At 39.9% G+C, this 12,977-nt stretch overlaps 1 protein-coding gene across 2 annotated transcripts in view; it reads right to left on the minus strand.

Moving 5' to 3' along the window:
* Window positions 1–367: 367 nt before the first annotated feature.
* Window positions 368–12,977, minus strand: part of LOC109918902 (beta-crystallin B2-like) — a 14,045-nt gene continuing 1,435 nt past the window's right edge. The window contains exons 1-6 of one of the 2 annotated variants that reach the window (XM_048611169.1): window positions 11,799–11,868; window positions 9,360–9,442; window positions 9,046–9,164; window positions 3,017–3,149; window positions 1,925–2,067; window positions 368–673 (exon numbers count right to left, since the gene is read on the minus strand). In XM_048611169.1, coding sequence (XP_048467126.1) covers window positions 505–673; window positions 1,925–2,067; window positions 3,017–3,149; window positions 9,046–9,164; window positions 9,360–9,419 — 624 coding nt within the window. In that variant the 5' untranslated portion in view covers window positions 9,420–9,442; window positions 11,799–11,868 and the 3' untranslated portion in view covers window positions 368–504. Of the gene's footprint in view, window positions 674–1,924; window positions 2,068–3,016; window positions 3,150–9,045; window positions 9,165–9,359; window positions 9,443–11,798; window positions 11,869–12,977 lie in introns of those variants that run through there. The other variant, XM_020518849.2, reaches the window with a different exon arrangement.

The following is a 12,977-nucleotide window of genomic DNA, read 5'->3' on the forward strand; positions in this document are numbered from 1 at the left end:
TCCTACCCAATGTGTGTGTATGGGGTCTATCAGAAATGATACACAGTAAATGCATACTTTTCAGTACAGCAATCAAGAGGAAAAACTGAAGGCAACTTTTGTCTCATAGCTTGGGGAGATGAGGTAAGTCATAGCCTCCAACCGTCTCCCTCTCTGTGTTGAGATGATCCTGATCAGTCAAATGAGAGGCATTATTTGATTCAGTTACATGTTCCCTTAACCAGCATAATCATTAAGAGAATCTTTTCCTCAGATCTTTGCAGTTCATTTAACTGAACTAGTTTTGGGGAGAAGGCTAATTTTTGTATCCTCCCCTTCTGTCAGTTCATATAAAAAAACAAAACGCAGATAGAGAAGTTGAGCTTGAAATGCAGAATTTTATTGAATTGGCTCAGCTGTTGAATTCATACAGCATATTATGAGAAAGCGTTCACTTAACCCTAGGAATTTAGCAGCAAATCGGTAAGAAACTGATGGCAAGAAGCTTAGAAGCAGAGGAACCTTTCAGTTAGTGGGATGAAAGATTCCCCTCTGGTGCCACTGCATATCCCTAATACGTCTGACAGACTGGATCTGAGGTTTCTGGGCTCCAAATTCAGTTACATCCTTGTAATCTCTCTTCTCAAGCAGGTACTGGTAGCCTCTGTAGCCGGGGTACTGGTATCCAACCCATCTGGAAGAAAGACAAAAAACACATAGTACTGAAAGAGGAATACATATACATTCACGCAAATGAAATCCACTGTCCAACCCAAGGCAGCACTGAGCTAACTGATCTCAGCTTGGACAGGCTACAGCTGGCCTCACAACCCTGTGAGGGAAAGCCATGAAAGCATCATCTTCATGATCATTTTTCAGTGACTCCTGCAGGACACACCTGTCTGTGTAGACATCAGGTGAGAATAGGTTTAGGTTGAACAATTGTGTACTAATTGACATTGACTGTCAAGGTTCCATTTGAAAACAGTAAATTGATGAAAGGAAATTGGAAAATGTTAAATCATTCTTTCTTCCCAGGTCAAATTGTTTCATTTATGTATTTAATCTTTCCAGGGCAGAAGAATGCCAGACCAAGAAGTACACCAATGTGTGGGTCAACCGTAAACAGAGATTTTGGAATTTAAAATTATATCTACAGACTGCGCTATTGATTTCGCTGATGTATCTGACAAGCAAGGAGCAAAGAAACAGTCAGCTGTGATGTGATTACGAAGTTCCCAGTGACCAGTGAGTCCAGAACCAGTGGTTACAGTCCAAGGATACAGGGTAGGCTATTTGGGAATGAGATGAGGAGAAATTTCTTCACTCAGAGAGTGATGAATCTGTGCAATTTTCTGCCATAGAAAGAGGTTGAGGTCAAAATATTGAATGTTTTCAAGAAGGAGTTAGATATAGCTCTTAGGGCTAAAGGGATCAAACAGAGAGAGGAGGTGGTGGGAAAAGGATACTGAGCAGGCTGGATAGAGTAGATAGGGAAAAACATTTCAAGTGATGTGCAAAAGAAGGAAGGATGCTGTGCAAAAAAAAATTCTCAGCAAGTAGTTAGGGCATGAAATGTACTGCATGGAAATATGGTAGAGGTATGGTCAACTGAGGCACTCAGGAAGGCATTGGATGAATATTTGGCTAGAAATAGTGTGCAAGGGTGTGGGATAAAGCGGGAAATTGGCATTAGGTAATGATGTTCATTTAAAGAGCCAGTGCAGGCCCTAATGGGTCAAATGGTTCCATTCTCCACCCACAACAATTCTGTGATTCTGTGTTGGATGATCAACCATGATCATATTGAACAGTGGAGCAGACTTGGAGGGTTGAATGGCCTATTCCTCTTTCCATTCTCTATGCTTTTAAATATGTTTGTTATCAAGTGAAATCAAAGGCTGCTGATACAATGGTTTTTGTCAAGCCCCATCCCAGTACTTACGTTCCATTCAAAACACGAATGGATGACACTTTCTCCTGGTATCCATGAGCATGGAAACTTGGTACATCATCATCTATGATTTCAATTTTTTTTCCAGTAAAGTTAGGGTTTTCATAAAGTATGATCTTGTGTTCATTTCCATCCTGTATGATACAAAAGGGTAAGGTTTTTTCAAAATAGGAGTAATTGAAAATGTCAACAAGCTATCCTTTTATTTTTATTTTAACTTCAACCCTTTTTATCTTTCCTGCTGACTGACAGCACAGCTTCAATATGGAATGCGGCTTCATAGTTACCAGCATATCATTTAAGTGACCATCCTTAAGTGGGAGCCTTATATCTGTAGACTGTTCAGCTTAGGGGGTATCAGCTTCATCCCCAACAGTCCTCCTCGTGTGTGTGTGTGTGTGTGTATTAATTTATATATACGTATGTTTATAATTCTTCCAGCAACAGTTAATGCATTTGATCTTCATCCCTCCTATAGACTGACATAAATTATAGAATGAAGAAAATCATAGAATGATAGTTTCCCATTCTGATTTTTCCTTTCCTAGCCCAGAGGTGGACATCAGTACAAACTGAATTGCTGCTTTGGTTGAGATCACTTCACTGAACTTGGCCAGGAGTTATCATAGAATCCCTACAGTGTGGAAGCAGGCCATTTAGTCCATCAAGTCCACATCAACCCTTCAAAGAGCATCCCATCCAGACCCACCCCTGTAACCCTGCATTTTCCACCTAGCCCACACATCCCTAGACACTATGGGCAATTTAGCATGGCCAATCCACCTAGCCTGCACATCTTTGGACTGTGGGGGGAAACGGGAGCAAACCTGCATAGGCACAGGGAGAATGTGTAAACTCCACACAGGCAGTTGCCCAAGGCTGGAATTGAATCTGGGTCACCAGCACTACGAGGCAGCAGTGCTAACCACTGAGCTACTGTGCCATTGACAGATAAGGAAGGTTCAACTTCCTTACCTATCAGCCAAGTAGCAGATCAGGCGGACTTTAAGGTTTCTATATTTCTGTTGGTCTGATTCCATTTTTTTCTCCCCAGTTTTAGCTCTGCAATCAATGCCAACATACCAGTTGCACAGGTTTGAAGGAAGCAAGGCTATCGCTCTTGCGGCTGTTTGTCCAAGTATCCCAACGGGGATATTCTCCTTTCTCAAATACAAACTGTTCACCCTTGCAGCCTGACTGCTCATAGCCAACCCATCTAAAAATAAAACAAAACAGATGGTGGTGTTAGGCAACAAAAGATGTTATCCACTTTGTAACAGCAAAATGTATTTAACTTGTGACAGGTGGTTTACTGCTGTTGCTGCCAACTTCAGGGTCCAGAAATTTTTATTCAAATTTGGAATTCCTCCAAGTATGATGGTCACATTTGTGCTTTGCATTATAAACACTCTTGACGTGAAGAAATTAAAATAGTGATGTCATCTTAAGTATTTATTATTTTTATGTCGCAAGTAACAATTTTTTTTCCAGATAAAACAGAGAAACACATTAATGCTGAAAATCTAAGATGGAAATAGAAAATTAAGAAATGTGACCAGCAGGTAGGCTAATATCTAGAAAGGAGGTTTCTGTTAATTACTTAAATTTCCAGCATTATATTTTTGTTTCCTTAAATGTGGACATTAGCATTTTGTTTTCATGGCTATAAGTATAAGCATGAGTCAGCACAAATGTTCTGTTGTTTCAAATGTTCTCCTCTTCTTTCTGAAGCTGCTGACTCATACTCATATTTTGATGGGTGGCAAAAGCTTTCCCATTTCTCTAGTTGGTTATTCAATTGTAGGGGTCAACATGAGATTGCCCAACTGCTCCATATGTGTCTGTTCCAGAAGCAGTCACTAACAATCAAGATGGGGACTTTTCAATTATTTGACACTCATAGTTTAGCACACAACAGGAACCTTCCATTCCTGGATACCTCAATATTCACCTACAACTTAACCATTGAACCAGAAGGGATTTTCAAGATGCCTCTTTAAGAAAACTTACTCTGGTATTCGTGGGTTCTTTACTTTTCAAGAGCTGACTAAGAGATAGATTGGCGACCTGCTCCTAATTACTCTCTGGAATTGGTCATTAATAATGACCAAGTCCATGCTAGGCTTAATGAGTTGTGACCTCTAGAGTTCAATAAAAGTCTTATTGTTGCCTTTGTGCTTAAGACCCTGGCTTTAAAAACCTCTGTTCTATTCTCATTGGCTTTCCACCTTCTTCCATTTTCTTTTGATTTTCCATTCAGTCTTCTCCCTCCTTTGATTTTCTGTTTTTAATTCAAACAATCTTTATGGTTTACAGTACCTTCCCAGTCCTCCAACTATAAAGAGTGCTCCCATTCATCCATACATCTCTATCTTAAATAATTGGCCCAATAATGCTCATGTGGTTACTCAGTACTGAGTTCTGCCTAGATTAGAAATTCCATCCTTTTTTTAACATGGGATTTTTCATCTTTATCTATACCATTTTAGCAGTTGACTGATGACATCTGATGACTGTATCAGTATCATTTCTTCCTCTTATCTGAGCTTAAGGATTTCATCTACTTTGCTTTTAATCGATACACTTCACTCAACATCGCACAGTTAATTTCTGACTGTTTCATTCCCTAACCTTGACTTCTCTCTCTCTTCATTTCTAGAGATAGTTTATTGACCATATTCTCTATACAGCTACCGAATCCCACATCTATCTTGACTACACTCCCTCACACATCACTTTCTGCAAGGACACACTATATTCTGCATGTTTCTCTTTCTTCATTACATCTGTTCTGATGATACAACCTTCCAACTTCTACAGCATGGCTTCTGATATGTTTTCCTCTTTCCTCAACTGAGGAATTCCACCCCTACCCCTCACCTCCAACCGCATCATTGTTAATGGGCATTAATTTCATTTACTTCACTTCTGCTGCCACAATTTCATCTCCCTTCAAGAGCCATGAATTGATTCTGCTTGTTCTCACCTTTCACACCATTGTCTTCATATTCAATGAACCATCCTCCTCTATTTCTGTCACCTGCAGCGTGATGTCCATTAAACATCCAATCCAGCCCATTCCAGAGGACCATTCATTCTGTGACAACATGGCACACTCCAATGCCATCCCCAATATACCCTTCCCTTCTCACAGCACATTATCAGACATGAGGAATGTGACACCTGCCCTTGGTCACCTTCCTTCTCACTGTCCAATGCCCTTAACATTCCTAGTGATTGACTTGTCCAGTTCAGTACACAACATTCACTGTGTAATGTGGCCACATCTCCAGTGGGGGGACCTAACACTGACTGGGTCAACACTTTGTAGAACACCTCCATTCCATCTGCAAATGTAATCATGAGATTGTAGTTGACTGTCATTTCAACCCTCTGTTCCTTTCCCGTTCTTGCTTCTCTGTCCTCAACCTTGTACATTGTTCCAATAAAGCTCAACATAAGCTCGAGGAATGGAACCTCGTCTTTTGATTAGACATTTCAAAGCCTTCTGGACTCAGTTCAGTGATTTCCACAGTTACATAACTTAATTTTGCCCCCAATTTTGTTTGTGTTTCTGTTTGTGGATGGCAGTTATTGTTTATGGTTTTGCTGTTACCATTTGTACTTTTCCCCAGTTAAATATTTTATTGCTTTACTTGTCTGATTACCATTCTTTTGGTAGTACCATTACCTTTTTTGCTAATTAAATCTTTCCTACAATCCCTCTTTCTCCTTTGCTTCTCTCTGAAACCACTTAAAACAAAACTGTTACATCATTAAATTTTACCAGTTCTGATGAAAGATCATCAACCTGAAACTCTAACTCTGTTTCTCCCTCCACGAATACTGTCAGACCTAGTTTGTATTTTGCTTTTATTTGGGTCCATTATGCTCAGGGTCAGCAGACTCTGCTTTGAGTCAGTACCCAGTTAGCCATATGTGTGATACAGGTATTAATCCAATGTAGCCCACCAATGTCATGAGGAAAATGTAGCCCACCATGTCATGGAAATCATGAGGGTAAGAAAGCTAGCATAAAGACACTTTACCTGAATGCTTGCAGCATTCGTAACAAGGTTGATGAGATAACGGCACAAATCATCGCGAATGAATATGATTTGGTAGCCATTACGGAGACATGGTTACAGGATGGTCACGACTGGGAGGTAAACATCCAAGGGTACCAGACTATTCGGAAGGACAGACAGGAAGGTAAGGGAGGTGGTGTAGCTCTGATATTCAAGGACGACATCAGGGCGGTGCTGAGAGATGATATAGGTTCTGTGGAGAATGAGGTTGAATCCATTTGGGTGGAAATTAGAAATTCTAAAAGGAAAAAGCCACTGACAGGCGTAGTCTATAGGCCACCAAATAATAACATCACATTGGGGTGGGCAATAAAAAAGAAATAACTAATGCCTGTAAAAATGGTACAGCAATTATCATGGGGGATTTTAATCTACATGTAGATTGATCGAACCAGCTCGGTCAGGGTAGCCTTGAGGAGGAGTTCGTTGAGTGCATCCGTGATAGTTTTCTTGAATAGTATGTAATGGAACCGACGAGGGGGCAAGCTATCCTAGATCTGGTCCTGTGTAATGAGGCAGGAATAATTAATGACCTCATCGTTAGGGATCCTCTTGGAAGGAGTGATCACAGTATGGTTGAATTTAGAATATAGATGGAGAGTGTGAAGATAAAATCCAATACCAGGGTCCTGTGCTTGAACAAGGGGAACTACAATAGAATGAGGGAGGACTTGGCTAAAGTAGACTGGAAACAAAGATTTTATGGTGGGACAGTTGACGAGCAGTGGAGGACTTTCAAAGCAATTTTTCAAAGTGCTCAGCAAAAGTATATTCCAGTGAAAAGGAAGGACTGTAAGAAAAGGGGTAATCTGCCATGGGTGTCTAAAGAAATAAGGGAGGCTATCAAATTGAAAGAGAAAGCATACAAAGTGGCCAAAAACAGCATTAAACTAGAAGATTGGGAAAACTTTAAAGGTCAACAGAAAGCCACAAAAAGAGCTATAAAGAAAAGTAAGATAGAACATGAGAAAAAACTAGCACAGAATATACAGACAGATAGCAAAAGTTTCTATAAATATATAAAACGAAAAAGAGTGGCTAAAGTAAACGTTGGCCCTTTAGAGGATGAGAAGGGGAATTTAGTTATGGGATATGATGAAATGGCCGAGGCATTGAACAGGTATTTTGTATCAGTCTTCACAGTGGAGGACACTAATAACATGCCAGTAATTGACAAAGAGATGAAGGTAGGTGTGGACCTGGAAACTATCATTATTACGGAAGAGGTAGTGTTGGGCAAGCTAATGGAGCTAAGGATTGATAAGTCTCCTGGCCCTGATGGAATGCATCCCAGGGTACTAAAAGAAATGGCGGGAGAAATAGCAGGTGCACTGGCAGTAATTTTCCAAAATTCTCTGGACTCTGGGGCAGTCCCAGCAGATTGGAAAACAGCAAATGTGACGCCACTGTTTAAAAAGGGAAGTAGACAAAAGATGGGGAATTATAGACCGGTTAGCTTAACCTCTGTAGTGGGAAGATGCTTGAGTCTATTATCAAGGAAGAAATAGCAAGGCATCTTGATAGAAATTGTCACGTTGGGCAGACGCAGCATGGGTTCATGAAGGGCAGGTCATGCTTGACAAATCCTTTGGAATTCTATGAAGACATTACGAGCAAGGTGGACAATGGGAACCCAGTAGATGTAGTGTGCCTAGATTTCCAAAAGGCCTTCGACAAGGTGCCGCACAAGAGGCCACTGCATAAGATAAGGATGCATGGCATTAAGGGTAAAGTATTAGCATGGATAGAGGATTGGTTGACTAACAGGAAGCAAAGAGTGGGGATAAATGAGTGCTATTCTAGCTGGTGACTAGTGGTGTGCCTCAGGGATCGGTGCAGGGACCGCAATTATTTACAATTTATATAGATGATTTGGAGTTGGGGACCACGTGTAGGGTGTCAAAGTTTGCAGATGACACTAAGATGACTGGCAAAGCAAAGTGTGCAGAGGACTGTGAAACTTTGCAGAGGAACATAGATACATTGAGTGAGTGGGCAAAGGTCTGGCAGATGGAATACAATGTAAATAAATGTGAAGTCATACATTTTGGTAGGAGTAATAGTAAAAAGGATTATTACTTGAATAGTAAAAAGTTGCAGCATGCTGCTATGCAGAGGGACCTGGGTGTCCTTGTGCATGAATCACAGAAGGTAGGTCTGCAGGACCAACAAGTAATTAGGAAGGCAAATGGAATTTTGTCCTTCATTGCTAAAGGGATTGAAATTAAAAGCAGAGAGGTTATGTTGCAGCTGTACAAGGTGCTGATGAGGCCACACTTGGAGTATTGTGTGCAGTTTTGGTCTCCTTACTTGAGAAAGGATGTACTGGCACTGGAGGGGGTGCAAAGAAGGTTCACTAGGTTGATTCTGGAGTTGAGGGGGTTGGCTTATGAGGAGAGACTGAGTAGATTGGGATTATATTCATTGGAATTCAGAAGATTGAGGGGGGTCTTATAGAAACATATAAAATTATGAAGGGAATAGATAAGATAGAAGTAGAGAGGATGTTTCCACTGGCAGGTGAAGCTAGGACTAGAGGGCATAGACTCAAGATTAGAGGGAGCAGATTTAGGACTGAATTGAGAAGGAACTTCTTCACCCAGAGGGTTGTTAATCTATGGAATTCCTTGCCCAGTGAAGTAGTTGACGCTACTTCAGTAAACGTTTTTAAAGATAAGGTAGGTTTTTTTTGAACAATAAAGGAATTAAGGGATACGGTGAGAACGCGGGTAAGTGGATCTGAGTCCACAAAAAGATCAGCCATGATCTTATTGAATGGCGGAGCAGGCTCGAAGGGTCGGACGGCCTACTCTTGCTCCTAGTTCTTATGTCATGTTTGCCTTCAGCTGCCCTTATATACAACACTGATTCATTATTTTGTAGCACATTTATTCAATTAGTCTCAAACTCTCCAGATATTCTTGCAATCCCCCAAACGTTTGCATGAAATATAAACATCAACCAGTTGGACCAAAAAAATTGTTTCTATGGTGCAAAGTTTACATAATGCTGTGTAATACTTACGGTCCAGTGTGCACCACAAGGGAGCCAACTTTCCCCAGTCCAGTCTCTTTCAAGTTGGGACAGGGGCCAGTCACCTCATGGAAGAGGCCTTGGAAATTTTCCTGCTCATACAGAGTAATCTGAAACAGAGCAATAAAGTGAGGTTCAGTTAACTCTTCTTTATTTTGAATAAGAATGGGAAAACCTATTCATAGAATCTTTAGGTTGGAAAGCATTTGCCTGACAGTATCATTCAATTGTCAGTGTTTAAGCAGAGTGAAGGTGACAATGTTTATGAAAGGATGGGTGGTATTGGAAAAAAGTAATGAACCAACCTTATGCCCAGCTGTGGAGGTGGGGTGCTGCTTGGGTGTTGGGTTTTGTTCTGATGCCATTGTTGCTGGGAGTAGATATGCCTCTGCAGAAAAAAAAAGGAGAAAACTGATTAAATCTGTCTGACGATTATTCAAACAAACTGCAATGGCCTGGTTTTGTGGCTGTAATGACAGCAGAAGTGTTTACGTTCTCTGTCATTACTCTGTGAAAACTGACAATTTCTGTTCACTGCATATGTGCAGTCAAGCAAGGAAACCCCAAAGTCTCTATCATTGATTCTCTACTAATCCACAGGTTATGTTACTTAAATCCTGGCACATGTAAATCAATTAGAAAGTGATGTGAAATTCCACTTCCAGGTTATATTTATGACTAACATTTTTCTCACAGAAGTTATACTTTGTTGAATATGGTATAATGGCTTTTTAATTGCAAGCTAAATCATAGCAACAGCTGAACAACTGAAAAAAATCAAATTTGATAGCTGTGTAATGTTAAATTTCTCCAGTGATAAATTATATTGATTTCTAACATGGTATATTTTGTTCAACTGTTTAATATTCTTGTTTCTCCTTTAATCCCATGTGTAATTCTGTAAAATTAAAATATAAATGATAGAATCTGCTTGTAAGGTGAATTATAAACAGTCTTCTATTCTGATTTCATTTTGTGTAATACTGAAAAAAAAGGATCTGCCTGTTGCAGTGAGAACTCTTCAATCTCATTGGTTGATAAGCTTGTGGAATGACATTGCTGCTTCTGGATTCCATGGAAGATCTAGAGCTAGCAATGGAATGAAATTAATATGAGGAGAAGTGAATTCTATGCCACTACACTCACTGGATTAGTGTAGACGGCTTTGGTCAAGACGACTAATGAGCCCATCGCGTTGCTGCAAATCATATAATTTGGTAGCCATCATAAGATCAGAGGTAGGGGTATTCACGGATGATTGCACAATGTTAAGCACCATTTGCAACTCCTCAGACGCTAAAGCAGTCTGTGTCTAGACACAGCAAGACCGGGACAATATCCAAGCTTTGTTTGATAAGTGGCAAGTAACAGTAACGCCACAAAAATCCCAGGAAAGGACCATCTCCAACACGATAGAATCTAATCACCATCTATTTATGTTTAGTGGCATTACCATTGATGAATCCTCATTACCATCATCCAGGAGTTATCACTATCCAGGAAATGGACTGGACCAGTCATATAAATGCTGTGGCTACAAGTGCAGGTCAGAGGTTGGGAATTCTGGACCGCACAACTTGACTCCTCTCTCCCCAATACCAGTCAACCCATTTACAAGGTATGGGTCAGGACTGTGATGGAATACTGTCCACTTATCTAGATGGGTGCTGCTCCAACAACTCTCTAGAACGTTAACACTATTCAAGATAAAGCAACCCACTTGATTGACAGCTTATCCACATCTTGAACCATCACTTCCTTCACCACTGATGCACATTGGCAGCAGTATGTACCATCTACGAGATACCTGTAGTAACTTTCCAACAATCATCCAATAGCATCTTCCAAACCTGTGATGCCTACCACCTAAAAGAATAAAGGTAGCAGTTGCAGGGAAAACAACCACAACCTCCAACTTCCCCTCCAGGCCACGTACCATCCTGACATATAACTATATCGACATTCCCTCACTGCGCTAGTTCAAAATCCTGGAACTCCCTTCCCAACTATGGGTATACCTATGCCCCAAGGACTGCAGCAGTTCAAGAGGGGAACTCACCACTACCTTCTCCAGGGAAATTAGGGATAGAAAATAAATGCTGGCCAAGCCAGCCATGTCCACATCCCATGAACAAATATTTTAAAAGTTCATCCTCTGAATCTGGGATCAGTAGTTGCTAGGTGATTGTTGTTTGTTAAATAGGACAACTATCCACAACAACAGTTGAGTGAGATTTGATCCTTCAACAATGAAATTAAAACCTCTTCATCCATTATCCCTTTTGACTTCTCTCAAAGTAAATCATAAAAATTATCTCTCCCCAAAATTCAAGTCGGTGAATTGCTGAAGGCAACTTAATATGTATCAGTCCTTATGACTTCTGCTATTTGCTATCACTGAAATAGTTCTCTAATAGTGAGGACAAGAACAAGATGAACTTTCAGTATTGCAAATACATGACACTGCTATCGAGAAAAATACTTTGCAATGTATTTCCTAGGATCAATTTTAAAACAGAGTCAGGCAATGTTGTAGACCTACAAAGATAATTCTCAGTTCACAATATTCCAAAAGATACTGTAACACTCACTAGCTATAAAAATTCTTGGTAATACAATTGTTTATTTCTCAATAGTCGTTCAGTAATATGAGAATGACTAATCCTTCAGTGTGAATATTATCACTCGGAAAGGAACACCAGTAGTCATTTATACACAGCAATTATTTTTGGCATGAAACCTACCCAAGATGGTAAAAGAAACCTTGAAGCTTTCAGAAGTCAGTAAAATATTTACATGGTGCAATCGTCTCAAAAATCTCTCACTGTTCATGATGTTACTTAAATTCCTTGATTTATTGCATTTTTTTCTCTTTGGTGACCTTTTACACATTTCCAGCATTTTCTATTTTCTTTGTTGATTAATTGCTGCTTGTCCTATCTCCTGAGTATGAGTGATGCTTTTTATAAACCATCACAACACCTTGTTTAGATTCCCAACTGAAACTTGCCATCTGGTATCTGTGGTTCTGCATACATAAATCACATTTAACTATGTATACACATTACTTGTGGTCTCCATTATTATTCTTGTAAAATTGATTCAATTTATTCCTAACAGTAGAAGTGATATTTAAGTTTATACAGTAAAACCATGAGAAGACCATTTCTGAAATAATTTCTAAAACTCAGGAGCTGTTTTGAACCTTTCTTGCTCCAGCAGTAACCATGCATGTAAAAAGTGCACCACCAATGCCCCCCCTCAAGCATTATCCACAAGTATTCCACTGACTTGCCATAGGTTTAGATTATAACCTGCTTAATTGAGTGCGAGAGAGGGGCAGCCACCAAAAGTTAGTAAGGTCCTTCTTTAAACATGCAGGTCAAGTTCTGACAATGTTGTCAGGCCCACCTGCAAATTTAACTGAGGCCTTCAGGGGAAATTCATTGTTGTGGACATGCCATGCCAACGTAGAAGGAGCTGGGTCAAATTCTTAAAAAGATAAACTGTTTTCCTGAGATAGTAGGAACTGCCGATGCTGGAGAATCTGAGATAACAAGGTGTAGAGCTGGATGAACACAGCAGGCCAAGCAGCATCAGAGGAGCAGGAAAGCTGATGTTTTGGGTCGAGATCCTTCTTTCTGAATTTCTGTAGAGTTTTCCAGCTCTACACCTTGTTATCTCAACTATTTTCATGTTTAGCAAAAAGTACTTTAAAACCTATTTTAAAAGTCTCTGCATGGATTTGCTTACTTTCGTTAAGACTGGAAATTTGTAATAATAAAACCCTTTATTTACATTTATGGTTGTGATCAGGATTCTGATCTTATAAGCAAAGTTTTCAAATGATCCCAGCAATTTAACTTAGTGAATTCTAAATGTAAATAAACACTAACCTAATACAGTCAATGAAGCTTTGCAGA

This window comes from Rhincodon typus, chromosome 24, assembly GCF_021869965.1.
Source record: "Rhincodon typus isolate 14 chromosome 24, sRhiTyp1.1, whole genome shotgun sequence".
Classification (NCBI taxonomy): Eukaryota; Metazoa; Chordata; class Chondrichthyes; order Orectolobiformes; family Rhincodontidae; genus Rhincodon; species Rhincodon typus.